Source organism: Akebia trifoliata, chromosome 11 (assembly GCF_017979445.1).
Source record: "Akebia trifoliata isolate Shusen 1 chromosome 11, ASM1797944v1, whole genome shotgun sequence".
Lineage (NCBI taxonomy): Eukaryota > Viridiplantae > Streptophyta > Magnoliopsida > Ranunculales > Lardizabalaceae > Akebia > Akebia trifoliata.
This window is the reverse complement of record NC_141385.1, coordinates 32,350,025-32,367,850: the sequence shown is the minus strand read 5'-3', so window position 1 is coordinate 32,367,850 and position 17,826 is coordinate 32,350,025. Positions and strand designations below refer to the sequence as shown.

At 37.7% G+C, this 17,826-nt stretch overlaps 1 protein-coding gene across 6 annotated transcripts in view; it reads right to left on the bottom strand.

Annotated features, from left to right (window-relative positions):
* Positions 1-17,474, bottom strand: part of LOC147391300 (COP9 signalosome complex subunit 7-like) — a 36,551-nt gene extending 19,077 nt beyond the window's left edge. For 4 of the 6 annotated variants that reach the window (XM_086460068.1, XM_086460069.1, XM_086460066.1 and 1 more), the window contains exons 1-4: positions 17,108-17,473; positions 16,478-16,553; positions 2,255-2,343; positions 1,298-1,387 (exon numbers count right to left, since the gene is read on the bottom strand). In XM_086460068.1, coding sequence (XP_086316194.1) covers positions 1,298-1,387; positions 2,255-2,343; positions 16,478-16,553; positions 17,108-17,272 — 420 coding nt within the window. In that variant the 5' untranslated portion in view covers positions 17,273-17,473. Of the gene's footprint in view, positions 1-1,297; positions 1,388-2,254; positions 2,344-16,477; positions 16,554-17,107 lie in introns of all 6 variants that reach the window. The other 2 variants (XM_086460070.1, XM_086460071.1) reach the window with 1 other exon arrangement.
* Positions 17,475-17,826: the final 352 nt, after the last annotated feature.

Genomic DNA, 17,826 nt, shown 5'->3' with positions numbered 1-17,826 from the left:
TTGGATATGGGTTGATGTCCCCTGACCCAAATCGGATCTAGGTCGAATACAGATCCATCACTATATCCGCCAAGATCTGAATGATATATTATTTTGCAAGTTATATTTTTTAAGCTATCTTTCATTAACCAACAATAGTTAAATGTAGTGGTCAAGGTCTCTCTTCAAAAAGGAGAGGTCTTGAGTTCAAATCACTATTTGACCATACTTTAGAAATTTTATTTGAAATAACCTTTAACGGTTTGACTTTATTCGACCCGACCAACCCGAATCAATTAATTCAGTCAGATCGGATCCGGATATGGAATTAATGAAAGCAAAATGATTCGAATATGATTTTAGCTAGTAGAATCCGAAGATGACTATGGACATACTCATATCCAAGCCGAACCCGACCCGTTTTAAGACCTACTCTTAGGTAAATGACTTTGGTGATTTGGGAATGAAAGTAATAGCATGTGGAAAGAGGTGATCAAAGCTAAATATGGTGGGACCAAATTTGGGTGGGAGTGTGACTTCCTCATTCAGGTGTGGGTGTCGGAGAGGGAACTTTGGGCAAAAATTCATTTACTTCATTTGGTCGGCAACTTTGGGCAAAAATTCTTACTTTGAATCATCTTATGGCTAGGGGCATCACCTCGGTTAATTTTTGTTTCCTTTGTAAGTTTGCTGGGGGAATCAATCAATCATATGCTCATTCATTGTCCCTTCTCTAGAGAAATTTGGTCACATTTTTTGCTTCCTTTTTAAACTTCATGGTATTTTCCCCATTCTCTTTTGGAGGTGTTGGAAGATTTTGGGTTTGAACTGGAAAGAAATAATACTCTGGTGTTTAACTCTTTCTGCCATGTGTTCGGGAATCTGGACTGAACGGAATAGATGAATAATAGAGCTTTTGAGGGGAAGTAGCATACTCTGCAGACGGTATTGTTGTTGATTATGGGGTTACTCTTCTTTTGGAGAAAACTTTCCAAGGAGTTTAGAGAATTATTTTTTGGAGGATTTCCTGTATAGATGGCATATTATTTGTAGAGCTTGAGTGTTGTTTTTGTTTTCTTGTATTCCTCTTTAGGTGGCCTCCTTGGCCTCCGCTTTTTTTCTAATAAATAATCTCCTTTACCAATCAACAAAAATGTCACACTGAAGAAAGGTGGGTGATTCTGGTGATACTTCTAAACTAGGATTACCGGTTCCCCTTCTTTCCTACTCCATTGGACAGTGAAGATGATGCTGTCCCATCTCATGCTCAGGTATATAAAACAGACAAAGGAAAACACCAAGCAGGAAGAAGGCTTACCGCATACATGCACTCATTGATAAGAAAGTCTTCAAGTTCACGTACATTTGAAACATCTAGCTCCAGCATTAGTCGATCATAAGGGAGTACCTGGAACATCAATCATTAGATGCTATAACGTTTACAGTTTCCATGCGAGTTGATGAAGAAAGATTGCATAACCAAAATGTGTCACATATCATCCTAAAAGGCATACAAAGAAAAGAAACATATAGAGATTTGATGTACTTCAGAACAAGGTTGAGGAACCTGTCCCCTGAACCCAGCTTTTTCTGGCTACCAAAATCCAACTAAATTGAATAGATAAAGTAATTAAGACGCCATAATAAAATTTAAAAATTAAAATATCAAATAAATAAATAAAAAGTCATCAATTCGTTCTAAACTGTGTAGTTCATATTCTTTTAATGAAAGAATTCCATGAATCAAATTACTTTTGAATCAAGTTAAATGGAAACAGAAAAACTCAACAAGCCCTATCATAGGTGGAACATGTCATGAGCCTAGCTGGGTCGGGCAGACTTTTTTATCGGGTACGCTTAAAAAGGGGCTCGATTTTGACTCGACCATGTTTTACACTTAATGCTTTACTGACACAACAAAAAACATCTGAGTTTTAATAAAATGCCATGAAGTTCTGACACTCATAAAAAATAAGCATAAAAGATACTATTTCGACTCTGCATGTAGTTCGTTTGGTGACCCTCAATATAAAGGAAAACCCTGATCCAGTGATCATGATTACTTTATCAAGCAGGTCTGACATTTGTTAAAACCCTAGAAGACACAAGCTATTGCAAATTCCAATGAGTCTACAAGACTGGTAAAATCTTATGACCAGTTGGCAACAACCAAAAGGATCAAGAACTAGGAAATAATTGTGCCCAAATCATTGAGTTAAGGTTTCAATGATGAAGTTGAAAATAATTGTGGTCAGAAATCAATAAAACCAAATACCTTGTTTGTCTCAGCCAATGTAAGGACACTAAGTTGCTTTAGCTTGCGAACTTGATCGGGTACCAAAGGTGGAAGACAGTTAGCATTACCTGTAAGTCATACATATCCCAGTGAGAAAGCCATTGTAACATGCTGTAAGCATTGATGTCTTCACATATTTCATGTGTTTTCAAAGAGGAGAAATCAGGAGTGGCTTAACAACAAATCCCCGTTGGGACTAAATACCTAATCAGCGGGTGTTTATCCCTTCATATTTATATTTCAAATTATAATAAGCATTAAGAGAAGCAATATCGAATAAGAAACAACCAGCCAAATTATACATCTAATAAAAGGCTCCAGACCAAAATTTTATTACGAAAAAACATAAAACATTTTTTCCAACATATCATCAGTTAAAACTTACACGATGCATGCCAAACATTAGTTGGGGTATAAAACAGATACAGGGTGGCATTAACAGGCAATAGGATACCAAGAAAACAACCACAAAGGAAAAATCATCCTGCCAACAGATGAAGGTTGAGAAATATGATTCAAAGATCTTGCAAGAAAGTTTGAACTTCGGCATCCATACATCCCACTTGCCAACCAAAATGAAAAGGGTCATCGTCACAATTGCTTTCCACACCTATCACTGCCATCTTAGGTGGAAAAAGATTGTTACACAAATCAATGCAGGTAGTTACTCATGAAGAACCCATTGAAGCAAACACCAAAGCATGCCAAAAGAGTTATAGCCAAAATATCTCAATAGTTTTTTTTTTTTTTTTTTTTTTCTGATGGGTAAGTTGGACTTGAACCCACGACCTCGAAGTTGCTTTGCAATTTGTCAAACCAACTGAGCTATGAGTCTAAGCCCTCCCAATACGTTGTTTTTATTGAAAATAATCTAATTGCTATTTTAGTCATAATTATTTAGTAGTGATAGTCTGTTATTTTTTTTCTTATCTATAAGGGCGTTTCTGTCTTTTGACTCTTTTAATTAATATAAATTCCTGTCAAGCTCTCACAAAGAGACTTGAATTGATTCTTCTCAAATTCTTCTTGGTATCAAAGCCAAGGAATTCCCCCCTCCCCCCCCCCCCTCCCCCTCCTTCTCACTTTTGATCTTTATTCTCCTTATTCACTAAACCCTAACCCAGAGTCAACCTCATTCGATCTCTCCCCTTCGGAGGTCTTTTAATTTTTCTTTTTTTTATCACATGCTGCAATAATGCGTTGTGTTTATACCCTATGTTAGGGATTCTTGTGACAACAGTTTCTAGACTTCCTGTGGAGATTTGCGATAGCAGTAAGACTCTTCAAAGAGGTGCAACTACGTTTGAGGCCTGCGACAACAGTTTCTAGACTTCCTGTGGAGACCTGCGATAGTAGCAAGACTCTTTGAAGAGGTGTGACAGCAGTAAAACTGCTGATTTGTTGTTTAGGCTGTTTTTTGCTGTTTTCTTTGTGTTGCAACAAAGTTGTTGAACTCTCTGAGGACCTGCGATAGTTTCTAGACTCCCTATAGAGACCTGCAATAGCAGCAAGACTCTTTGAAGAGGTGCGACAGTAATATAACTGTTGATTTGTTGTTTGGGCTGCTTATCACTACTATCTGTGTGTTGCAACAGAGTTGTTGGCCTCTCCATGGACCTACGACAACAATAGAACTATTGTTTGGGCTGCTTATCACTACTATCTGTGTGTTGCAACAGAGTTGTTGGCCTCTCTATGGACTTACGACAACAATAGAACTATTGTTTGAGCTGTTGTGGAGACCTGCGACAGCATTGGGATTGTTGTTTCTGTTATTTGGGTTGTTGTGGAGACCTGTGACAGCATTGGGACAGCTGTTTCTGCTGTTTGGGCTGTTGAAGAGACCTACGACAGCATTGGGACTGTTGTTTGGTCTACTGTGGAGACCTGCAATAGCAGCAAGATTGTTGTTTGGGACCTGCAACAACTGCAGAACTGTTCTGTGGGTTCTGTGGAGACTTACAACAAACAACTGGATTGCTGTGTGGATTGGTAAAGTCCTGAGACAGAGTTGCTGCCCTTTCTACCAGTTGTTGTATGGGCTGAGTGAAGTCTTGTGACAGAGTTGCTGCCCTTTCTACCTGTGGTTTATTCCACCTTGAGCCAATACTACCAGAGATCTCCCTTCAAACCAAAGTTACTTCTTTCCATGCATGTAATACCGACAAATCCAGAGTCTAAGCATTATAATCCGACTCTTGAGGCAAATCTTTCAGCCCAACGTATCACCACTGCTCTTCTTGATGGCCGGAACTTTCAGTCATGGTCCCGATCTATGCGATTCTATCTAGGTAGTAGAGGAAAATCTGGGTGGCTCTCTGGGACTGTTACTAAATCACTAGTTACTGATCCTAAATTTGAATCATGGGAAATCAACAACTACACTATCCTTGAGTGGTTATTCAACTCCATGGAACAACGCATCTATACCATGTCCATGTATCATGAGACAGTTCCATCTTTATGGTCAGCACTTACTCAGACTTACGTACACGTCAAGAATGACTTGAGGATTTATGAGCTTTATTGAGGCATTGTCCAAGCTACCCAAGGGACACAAAGTGTAGCCGATTACTTTTGATTCCTTCAGTCACGTTGGAAGGAACTTTCTCATTATGAGTCTATGGCCGAGTTGTCTTCTGAGACAATCGATTATGTGACATTAAACCTATCAATTTCTTATGGGACTCCATCCAGAGTTTGAAACACTTCGAACACAGATCCTCAACACCACTCCCTTACCTTCTTTATTTGAGATATTTGCGACCATTGACAGTGATGAGCGTCGTCGCCGTATTGCTCTTGCTCAAACTCAAGTCCCTAGCATTCTTTCTGCTCTAGTTACAGATCAAATGGCCTTAACTACCAACTTGAGTTTCTCCGACTCTCGTACCCTTGGACCAGGGAATCGTGACCCTAGTAGCCATGGTCATGGTAAAGGGAGTGGCCTTATTTGTAGTCATTATGAAAAGACTAATCATGAGAAGACCCGCTACTTTCAGCTCTATCTTCATCTGATACTACGATCTTCCTCCACTTCGTCTTTGGGACAAACTGCCCCTCTTGCTGCTACAGTGGAGTCATCATCTATCCCTCTCACTGACCCTCCTTTACTTAGCACAATTGATTTGCAATAGCTACAGACTCAGATTGCTACTATTGTTGGGGATCAAATTCATGCTCACACTCACTCCTCTTCTACTATGGCCTCTATTACTACACCTCCAGGTACATTCTCTGCATTCAATGTCACTCAGTCTAGCTCTACTCTTCTGACATGGATTATTGATTCTGGTGCCTCTGATCACATAACCAGTGAATCTAATTACTTTACTTATTCTAATTTTTCCACCACCCATAGAGAAGTTCACCTTGCTCAGTTACCTTTTTTCATACTCACTGTATTTTTCAAGACCTAACTTCAAGGAGGATTTTTGACATGTTTGGATCTCAACCTACTACTGCTCCGGCTTCTGTGCTTCCATCATCTGGCAGCCACACATTTTCATCACAAACACTAGATTTATGGCATGCTCGCTTAGGACATGCCAATTTTCAACACTTATATTCTTTATTTCCTACTTTTAAAACTGCCTGTAGTGGACATAATTTCAGTGCTCTGTGTGTGAACTTTCTAAACACACGTAGTTCTTATATTCCTCGTATGCATCGATTTAATGCAATATTTGATTTAGTTCATCCTAATGTGTGAAGGCCTTCCCCCGTTACTGCCTTTAATGGTCATCGATATTATGTTACATTTATAGATGACTATTCACGTTGCACTTGGGTTTATTTAATGCGTTGTCGTTTTGAGGTGCTCCCAATTTTTGTTAACTTCATTAAAATGATTCAGATTCAATACAATATAAATGTTAAATCCCTTAGGTCTAATAATTGGGGGAGGGGGAATATATATCTAATGGGATTCACTCCCATCTTCATGAGCATGGCATGCTTCACCAGTTGACTTGTACTTATGCTCCTGAGCAGAACAAGGTAGTAGAACGCAAGAATCGCCACCTCATAAACAGTATCCACTGTCTTCTTCGAGGAATGTATGTTCCAAAGGCATATTGGAATATGACAGTCCTCACTACGACTTTTCTTCTTCACCGTGTTCAGAGTCGCACTTTAGAGGGACAGGTACCTATTCATGTCCTTCAACCTGATAGCATTTTCTTCCCTATCACACCTCAAGTCTTTCGGTGCACGTGTTTTGTTCAGGACAAGACACCCAATCGTACAAAATTGGATGACAAAGCCATTCACTGCGTTTTCTTGAGTTACTCCTCTATGTCCAAGGGATATCGGTGTTATGATCCAATTTCTCACCGTATCATCCACTCTGATGTTACTTTTTTTAAAAATGTTTCATACTTTCATGCTACATCTACTTTGTAGGACCCGTCTCTTATAGTGCTACCTTCTCCAATTTTTCCTCCATCTTTACCGCCACTTCAAGTCTATACTCATCGCCTTCACCCCTTTACACTCCTGCCACCCTCCTTCTTAGATTCAGGTATACCATCTTCTTCTTCCACATATATACCTATTCTCATTCTTTCTATTTCTAACTCTTACTTACCTATTGCCCTTTGCAAAGGTAAGCGGGGGTGTGTCACTAATCATCTTATTGCCCAGTTTGTTTCCTATCAGGGTCTTTCTTTCTCTGATCAGGCCTACCTTGCAGTCATTGATTCTATTCAAGTTCCTCAGTCTGCATCAGAAGCTTTGCGAGATTCTCAATGGACTAAAGTTATGACTGTTGAAATGGATGCTTTGCAGAACAATAATACGTGGGAGCTTGTTACCCTTCCATCTGGAAAGTGAACCATTGATTGTAAATGGGTTTTCACTGTGAAATATCTTGCATATGGTACTAGTTGCTCAGGAGTTTACACAAACCCTAGAAAAAAAATTTGATACCACGTTTGTTATTGCCGCCAAACTCTCCATTGTTCGACTTCTTATCTCTCTATTTGTGTGTAACTCCAGGCCACTTCACCAACTTGATGTGAAGAACGCATTTCTAAATGGTGATTTGACTAAAGTTATTTATATGGACCCTCCTCCAAAGTTTCGTCTTCAGGGGGAGTATTCTAGGAAGGTATACCGACTTCTTAAATCTTTGTATGGCCTAAAACAGTCCCCGCGAGCCTGGTTTCAATGATTTTCTGAGGTCATTCTTTCTATGGAGCTTTCTAGATGTCACTCAAATCATACTTGCTTTGTTCGTCGAGGAGTAGATGGTCGTTGCATCATTGTTTTGGTCTATGTGAATGACATCATTGTGACTGGAGATGATACACAGTGAATTAACAAGGTAAAGATATTATTGGGTTGTGTTTTTAAGATTAAGGACTTGGATCCACTTAAGTATTTCTTGGGGATAGAAGTGGCCTGCTCTCGCCGTGGTATATCGCTATCTCAGCGTAAATACACATTGGATCTACTTCAGGATACTGGGATGCTTGGTTGTCGTCCTACTTCCTCTCCTATAGATCAAAATCGCCTTCAAGCTGATTCTGACGATCTTTTATCGAATCATTCTTCTTATTAAAGACTTGTAAGTCATCTGATTTATCTGACTAACACTAGACCCGACTTGTCCTTTGCGGTCAGTGTAGTCAGCAAGTTCATGCATATTCCGTGTACTTCTCATTTTGATGTAGTTTATCACATTCTTCGATACTTGAAGTCGCGTCCTAGTCTTGGGTTTTTCTACTCTTCCACTGCTCAGCCGCATTTGTCTTATTTTACAAATACCAATTATGTTGGCTCTCTCATAAATAGGAGATCTACCTCAAGTTTTTGTACTTTTTATGGTAATAATCTTATCTCGTAGAAAAGTAAGAAACAGAATGTTGTATCTCATTCCTCTGCTGAAGTTGAGTATCGTACTATGGCTCTTGGTACATGTGAACTAATTTGGCTTCAATCTTTGCCGACAGAGTTGGGTTTTCTTGCTTATGATTCATTTACTTTGTTCTGTGATAACAAGTCTGCTATTATGCTTGCTTCTAACTCAGTTCTTCATGAAAGAATTAAACATATTGAGGTTGATATTCACTCTCTCAGGGAGAAAGTTCGATCTAGTGAATTTCAGACAGTCTTCGTTCCTTCTTCAGATCAGCTTGCCAATATGCTTACGAAGTCTGTTGATCCGTCTATCACTAATTCGCACCTTGTCAAGCTGGGTTTAGTTGATATATTTGCTCCAACTTGAGAGGGAGTATTGAAAATAATCTAGTTGTTATTTTAGTCATAATTATTTAGTAGTGATAGCCTATTATTTTATTTCTTATCTCTAAGGGCATTTTTGTCTTTTGACTCTTTTAATTAATATAAATTCATGTCAAACTCTCACAAATAGACTTGAATTGATTCATCTCAAATTCATTTGTTTTATAACTAAAATTTCCTTTGTTGGATCTCAATCACTTATTGTTTGTTATTTACTATCTACACCTACAAATATTTATAGGGAAGCATTCGAAGGCCCTAAAGAGAGCCAAACATTTTCAAAATGTAGAGATCATCCTCACAAAAAACCTTCCAACCCTAGTTTACAAGTTGAAGAATCGTGGACCATCCACTTTTTGTAAACCACTTTTGATGGGGTTAGAAGTTATCAAGGAAATCATCCTCACTAAAAATCAGCCCATTCTAGAACTTCGAGGAGATCATCCTCACCAAAAATCAGCCCATTCTAGAACTTCTAACCTATACATTGAAAAAATGTTTAGCTCTCTTTAGGGCCTCCAAATGCCACCCATATATATAAAGTATCCTTCTTGCCTACAAAATAATAAGAAATATATTGTTAGAATTTAAATTATCGTAAAAAGAGTATATTGGTCTTTTGGCCAAATTTAATATAAATAGGGAGAAAAGAGGCCTCTCTCTATAATTTCTTCTCCCTATTTTTTTCTTCTCTCTTCTCCATTAACCTAGATTTCTAAATGGTATCAAAGCACTAATTTAAGATAGAGATCTAGGGTTCTTCCTTTCTTATGCTTCCTTCCTTCAATTTTTTTTCTCTTGGCTTTGATTTTGGTGTGAACAAGTGTTCTAAGGTTTATTGGTGTTTGCTTCAAACCTAGATGTATATCTAAAATTTGATTGAAGGTTTGTTAGTGTTGGTTTGAAGTTTCAACACAATTGGAACTAGTTCAAAGTTTAGAGGTCGAAACCCTAACTTTTGGAATTTTTTTATTTAGTTCACAACCACTAGGCATCCCTACGCAAACCACACCACTCATAGGATTATTCTCCATCATCCTCCACCTTTATTTTGTTCGTTTGGAACTCCGATAAGTTTTCGAATTTTTTTCAGGTTTCGACTTCTACGAATTGTGGTTTGTGAATTAGACTTATTTCTTATGGCATCTACTACTTCTGGTGAGGGTAAACAATCATGGGATGGTGTTGGTGCCTGTATGACAGCAGTTAAATTCACTACTCCAAGTCCAACAAAATGCTCCAACAATTATAAATTAGAAAGAGTTGATAAACCTAGCGTGCTTGGACACTGAAATTTATTTTTTTTATTTTTTGAAAACACAATTTCTTTCGATGTATATAATAGTCTACCATTTGTTAACATGATACACTCAGTTGGTTCTTATGAGATGAGTTTGAAGCCACCAACTTCACATGAAATGCGTACATGGATTTTGAAGGAAGAGGTAAAAACTATAGACAAGATGATGGATGAATACAAGAAAACATGGGCACAATCTAAGGTTACTATTATGGTAGAAGGTTGGAAGGACATCGGTGGGAGACAATTGATTAATTTCTTTGTTGATAATCCATAAAAGAGTGCATTTCTAAGATCTATTGATGTATCTGATGCAATTAAATATGCTAATTTGATGTTCCAAGTGTTAGATAAAGTGGTTGATGAGGTTGGGGAGGATTTTATTTTGTTGGTTGTGACAGATAATGCATCCAACATGAAGGTTGTCGGGGCTATATTAATAGCAACGGGAACAAGATTATATTGGACTCCTAGTGCGGCTCATTGCATAGATTTGATGCTTGAAGAAATCGATTAGTTGCTTAGACATGCCCTTTCATTAAAGAATGTAAGGAAGGGGGCTAATTTTATCTATGGCCATGAGTGGATGCTAGCATTGATGAGAAGCTAAATAAAGAGGAAGATTATTTGACCTGTAGTGACCCGAAGCTACTGCCTCCTTAACATTGTGGAGTACAATGCAATGTAAGCCACCTTTTGAGTCCATCTTTGCCCAGGAAAAGTGGGCAAGTAACTCTTAAACAAAGAAAAAAGAAGGAAATGAAGTGAAAGAATTAGTTTTGAAGGACAAATTTTTGGTGTGATAAGTTTTTTGCAATAAAGATCATGAAACACTTGGTAGGTATTTTGAGGAGGGTGAATTCTGAAAAAGGGCCAACAATGATTTTATATATAGGTATATGGATTTTCAAAAAGAAGAAATTGTAAAGAATTTCGGTGGGGATGAAGTTAAGTATAAACCAATATGGGAGATAGTAGATCAAAGGTGAAGCTTTTAGTTATATCAACATCTTTATGCTGCCACATATTTTTTAAATCCCTAATATCATTATGAGCTCAATTTCTCTATTCCCCGTGAAGTCAAATTTTGGTTGTAGGCAACGGCAGCTTTGTTGGCAGCGGCGGCTTTGTTGGGGGTCCAAATGGGGACACTTCCGTTCACGTATTTGGGGCTTCCTTTAGGAACGAGTTATTCTAGTAAGGAAATTTGGGAGCCGGTTATTGACAGGATGAGGAAGAAACTTAGCACTTGGAAGTCTAAGCTTTTATCGAAAGGGGGGAAGATTACTCTTATTAAAAGTGTGTTGGCAAGTATCCCCATTTACACATTTTCTCTGTTTTCCTTACCGAGGAGTGTGGAAGTTCAATTAGAAAAAATTTGTCAGAAGTTTCTGTGGCATGGAAAAGATGGTGCTAGAAAATACCACTGGGTGAGTTAAAGGAAGTTATGCTTGCCCAAGAAGAATGGGGGGTTGGGTTTCCGTAGTTTTGGCTTCATGAATTCGGTTTTGTTGGAGAAATGACTTTGGAGGTTCGGAGAGGAAAGGGAGAGTCTGTGGAAAAAAGTAATTGTGGACAAGTATGGGGTGAATGAGAATGGGTGGGAGAGTGGTCCGACTAAAGGTGCACTGAGTTGTGGGGTATGGAAAGGTATCCTCAGAAGACTTCCGATTTTTAAGAAAAAAGTGAAATGTAAGGTGGGGAGGGGGTGTAAGGTTAGATTTTAGGAGGATTGGTGGTGTGGGGATGGACCCATTAAGGACCAATTCCCAGAGCTTTTTGCGTTGTCGATGAAGAAGAATCAGTTTATCTCCAGTTTCAAAATTATTGATAACGGGGTGATTAACTGGGACTTTGGCTTTAGAAGAACGTTTAATGATTGGGAGGTGGATAGTGTAGGGAGGTTATGCTCTTTGGTAGAGAGTAGAAATTGGGAGTGCTTCTTGGAAGACCAGAGAGTGTGGGGGGGCTTCTACGAATGGAAAGTTTACGATGAAGTCTTTATACAAGGGTATAACGCATAGTTCTATGATGTCTTTTCCTCACACTTTTGTCTGGGGTGGCAAGATCCCTCCAAAGATATCAGCGTTTCTTTGGTTGGCAACTCTAGGGAGACTCACAACGGTGATCAGTTAATTAAGAGAGGCTTTATTTCGCCAAATCAATACTTTATGTGCAAGTCCCAGGCGGAAACGGTGGACCATCTTCTCATTCATTGCCAAGTGGCACATCACATTTGTTCACATTTCTTAACGTTGTTTGGTTTAGTAGGATGCTTCCCCAAATCAGTCAAGTCGGCTTTGGAATCTTGCCTGACGTGGGGAGGAGCTTTCTTATCTTCAAAGTGGATTCTTTGGGTTTTGGCTTCATTCGCAGTTTGCTGGGGTATTTAGAAAGGGCGTAATCGATGCATTTTCGAGGGAGAGAGGTTGTCTGATTCTCTCTATTTTGGAGCTCATGTTTTCTTGGAGCAAACTTTATAAGAAGTTTAAAGGGATTTTCTTTAAAGATTTTGTGGTGAGGTAGGATAGGGTGTGCTCTTTGTCACGAGTGTAATTTGTGGGCCTTGTTGGCTGTTGTATCTCTTTTGCTTTGTTTCTTTTCTTTGTTTTGGGTTGGTCTCCTCGACCCCCCCCCCCCCCTAGTTGGTTTTTTAATAAAATTATCTTTACCAATCAAAAATAAAAAAAATTGGATTGTATAGTTGTAGGGAGAAGTTGATTGTAGATCAAACAGAGAGAGAGGAGGCTCACTTGCAAATTGATGACTTCACACATAAGGCTTTTTTGTATATCAATTAAGCAATATATACAAGAAAGAAGTGTGGTCCGGGTAAGTTTTTGACTTTTAATTCTTTTTAAGTTAATCTATACGTTAAGTTTCAACATTTGACTAGGGCTTAAACCCATAGCTCAGTTGGTTTGACACATTGCAAAACAACTTTGAGGTCGTGGGTTAAGTCCAGCTTACCCATCAAAAAACAAAGTTTTTAATATTTGAATAATTTATTATACTTGTATTATTATGGTAATAGAAAATTGGTGGATTGATTATGGAGATGCAACACCGGCATTGACAAAATTTGCAATGAGAATCTTGAGTCTTACATGCACATCTTCAAGATGTGAAAGAAACTAAAGTGCTTTTAATCAAGTAATAATTCATTAATGAAATTTGAACTAACTTTACCCCTGGGTTTCGAAACTAGCCCTTGGTTTGTTTTAAGAATTGTCAATCCTAGATCCACCTTGTTACCCCCAAGCTTCATCTTCTCCATCTTACCCATGTCTAGTCCAATTTGCTCCTCTTCATCCCAACAAAATTTTGTTTCTGAAAATAAGTACCCTTCTGGATCATCCACCCTTGCATTTGATCCAGTCTTTCTATTTTCTAGCTTTATTGTCCGCAATATTATTTTGTACAAGAACCTCCCACATTGTATCCCAATTGATCAAGGAATTGATGCTCTGCATGTTGCCACTTTGATGTCGCCACTCAAAGAACATCCAAATTTTTTGAGGCTTCATCAACTTCCACTACCCCCCCCCCCCTCTTTCCCAAAGCCCTCCCAATTTCTGCAAGAGTTTTAAAATCCCAGAGGAACATTGGTAACCACCACAACTCCACCCGTTTCTCCTTCAAACCACAAATCTGACACCTAATTACATTCCACCCACCAATATCGGAGTGAAATAACCGCAGAGCCTACTCTAATAATTGGATTACCTTCATCGAATCCTTTGTAACTTCATTATTTTCTGTTCTAGTAACCACCACAAACTTCTCCCTATACTCACTCACCTCCACCACCTCCTTGCTCAGTTGAGTTTATTCAACCTCCTCTAAAGTTTTTTGTGACTCTTCAATCCCCTCTGCGCTGCCCATTTCCTTCCACACCCTTTTTCCTATGATTCCGCCCAATGGAGGTAACTGTAACACCAACAAACTTTTCTCAATTCCAACTTTTGCCAAGTTTTTCCACCCTTGATCCTTTCTTCCTCTTGGAACAAACAAAGTTAACAAACCCTTACCATCCCGCACATTCAAGATGTGTATGAAGGTACCGTTTTTATTTGAACCCCTTTCTACGATTTTGATGTCTAATTCTGAATTTGATTTTGTCAATATTGACTTCTCGAGAGGGAAAATCAACGCATCACGAAGAAAAACTTGTAACCATTTCACCTCTTCCTAGGTAAAATCTATCAAATAGGACCTTCTTCTGTTAACTTCTCCCACCAAAACAACATAATTATTTTTCCTCCAGAGTTTCTTCACCAAGAATCTTTTTGCTTCCATAGAAAACATAATCCCTTCAAAGCCCTTCAGTTTCGCAACACTCAAGTCTTCTTCTTCCATGAGGATGCTTTATTTCATGGGAAAACAACGTTGGTTAAAAAAAGTTATTGTGTTTAGTAATTAGTGCAAAGAATAAATCCAATTCCAATACTATGTAATTGTTCCTGGTTAATCATCTTCTTTTCTTACCCCTTCAACAAATAGGCTTTCATCTCCTTCTTAACATCTTCGGGTACATGTGGGTATGGAGTAACATTTTTTCTACTACTCGCAAGATGATCTTTCAACCTCTTGACCCCTCCTTTTATTATTTTAGAACAATAGGCTTTCATCTCCTTTGTAACATCTTTGAATACAAGTAGGCATAGAGCAACATTTTTTCTACTACTCGCAAGATGGTATTTCAACCTCTTGACCGTTCCTTTTATTATTTTAGAACCATAAACACATTTTAAATAGATATAAGTTCTCTTTGAACCCGTATTTGGTCCATCAACTTCATCCCTATGCTTCCATGCGGGGGTTTACTATTACCTCCACCTCTATTCACTTCCTTCAAGCATTATTAGCAGCCACCATCAATTTAATAGGAAGAATAAAACACAAAACAAAAGAGAAAAAATGAGATTTTGAAAAAGGAAAAAAAAACTTAAAGAAAACGCACATAATAACCACATACCTCAAATACCTAGTAAATCTTAGATTTGATGCATATATTTGACCACAATTTTTGTAAGAAACTTGTAGGAAGCAACGAAATCAAAATCAAATAAGTATTGGGAGCTCAATGAACAAATCTTTACGTAGGGGGAAATAGGGTTAGAAAGAGATATTTTGAGATTTTTCTCCACATCTTATGTTTTTTAACCTAAAAACCTAAGAGCTTTTAGTAATTAAAAGACATTAGGAGGGGTATATAAGTAAAATCAACAAAAAAAAATCAAAACAATGGACCCACTGTTCACATTTTTAGATCTAGGTTGAGGCTTAAGCCTTGTGACTTACGCCTTTTATGACTGAGGCTTAAGCCTTGAATGTTTTTAAAAAGGCTTAAGCCTTGAGGCAGTAAGCCTACACCGCAAGGCTTAAGTCTTTTAAAACACAATCCATAAGTACATAAATTAGTATATACCAACTTCACTACTTGCTAATGCTCTTTTACAAAATATTCCATCTTCCTACTAGCCACACTAATTGCATGTAAATTTTCTGATAGTACACATCAGAGCATAAATCATGGAACCCAATAAATGTAATCTTGCTCATCATTTGAACAGGGAGTTAACATAGCTTAAAAAGCTAAAGCAAGCAACTAATAGAGTACTTACTGTCTTAGTGTTCTCCATCTTGAAACTACAAAACCGTTTTGCACATACTTCCTTTTGCAATAAACAATACCTACCTATCTTTCTATATTTGTATCTCTCCATTACAGGAACTTCATGTGCAACTCCTAGATCAATTTCAAATTTCTACTAGGCATAGCCTTCAATTTGTTGATTTACATAATTTTACAAATAATAAGAACCCCATGATATATAGCAACGTATTGACTAGTGACCCATCAGGGAAGTTATTTCACATGTACAGTGACTTATTCAGCTTGTAGATGTTTTCTTCTTTATCATAAACTTTAAACCCATATACTTGATGCATATAAATCTATTATTCGTGCTTATTTATATATATATATATATATCTTAAACTTTAAACCCATACATTTTACCCTACATTTTGCCCTACGTGTTTTGTCTTACATGGGTTAGAGGTTTTGGAATGGGCTGATTTTTGGTGAGGATGATCTCTATGGTGAGGAGATCATCCTCACCAAAAATCACCCCATTCCAAAACTTCGAGCCCCATGGTTACAAGCTGAATAATCATGGACCGTCCCTTTTTTGTAAACCACTTCAGATGGGGTTAGAGGTTTTGGAATGAGCTGATTTTTGGTGAGGATGATCTCCTCTCCATAGAGATCATCCTCACCAAAAATCAGCCCTTCCAAAACTTCTAACCCATGTAGGACAAAACATGTATGGCCAAACATAGGTTGCCAAACATGACCCTATATATATATTTAAATCACCATGCAAGAAAGCTGTCTTTTTGTCATGTTGCTCCAAATCAAGGTCAAATAGTGCAACAATAACTAATAAAACAGAAATCAAATTTTTCTTCACATTGGAGAAAATACTTGAGCATCTACAATGTGCACATCTTAATCAATAAGTAGAAGATAAGAGACAAACAAGAATATCATATATCAATGATCATAATCAGCCCATAAACAATCAAATAAATATCAATTTTCATTCGAAACAATCCTAGAGACTTTTTTCCCCCTTTTATAGACTCACTCTTGTAATCACTCCATGTTCCGTGAGCAAATAAACGTAGCAGATCAAGAAATACAGAATACTTTGTCCCTTGAAGCTGCATAGACAAGAAATAAAAATATCAAATTCATATACAAAATGAGTATACATCTGCAAGGTTTAAAATCTAGTCTCGAAGCAATGTTCCAGTGAAGAGGGAAACCAATACTGTCTCAACCGAAACATTCTGATATATTTCCGAATCCCGAAGCATTCAATTTTTTGGGGTCAATGTTTCATATGGGTCGATACATTAAGACATTCCCAGATTTTGAAACATGTATATGTGCATCACGTATCTATGACAAGCACAGGTGTATATGTGTATACGCCCATGTATGTATGTATGCATGTATATATTATGTATGCACAGTAAAGACTGTAAATAGCATGAGTTTACTCTCCACATGCCACATACATACACATATTATCAACTACATGATGGCATGTAACATTAAAAGCATGAACACATAATATAACATACATAGATACCTACAAACAATTTAGTGAAAAATTATAAGAAATAAATCAACAGAGAACACAAAAAACAAAAAACAAAAAAACCAGAATAAGTGAATAAATAACGAAATTAACCATGGATGAGATTCTAACCTCGCTAACATTAGGGACCGATACGATCTCAGAAAAAGCGAATAAAGATGAGTGCGAAGTCGCTTCGATGATTACATTAGCTAGAGACTCTCCTTTGTGATTCTCTGCTTGTTTGACGAAGAATTCGATGAACTCCGCTTGCTTCTGCTCGATGTCCATCGACATTAGATGAACACAATAGATACTTGATTCAGACTAAGAAAGGGTTCGAACCCATTAACCAGAAAACAAAGAAGAAGATTCGATTTCTGTGGAGAAATCGATTGAAAGTTGGGAGATTCGAGAGATTGGGGTTTTTTATGAGAGGGTACTCTTCAGTTACTGTTTTTCGCCCTCCGTCTTCTATGAGACATTTTGGGGGAATATGGAGATTTCTACATGTAAAATCGGAGATTTAGAGATACCCCTCTACTTTTTTAGTAATATATTGAGGTACTCATAAGTTTTAAAATTGATAACTTAACCCCTTGACTGTCATCTTCTCGAAGAGGCTAACTGAAATTGACATAAATATCCTCATCAACGTCTAGTCTCTCTAAAGCATGTTTTCAATCTCGAAAAACGGTCTTATCTCACTTATGAAGAATCTCGGACGACATAACATCATTTTTGTTAATCTATAAAGTATAAGCTAATAGGAAGATGCGGGGGAGAAAAGAGGGTAACTCACTTATTTGGTATTGTCTCGGTCACAAACGATTATTGAGATGACTCGGATG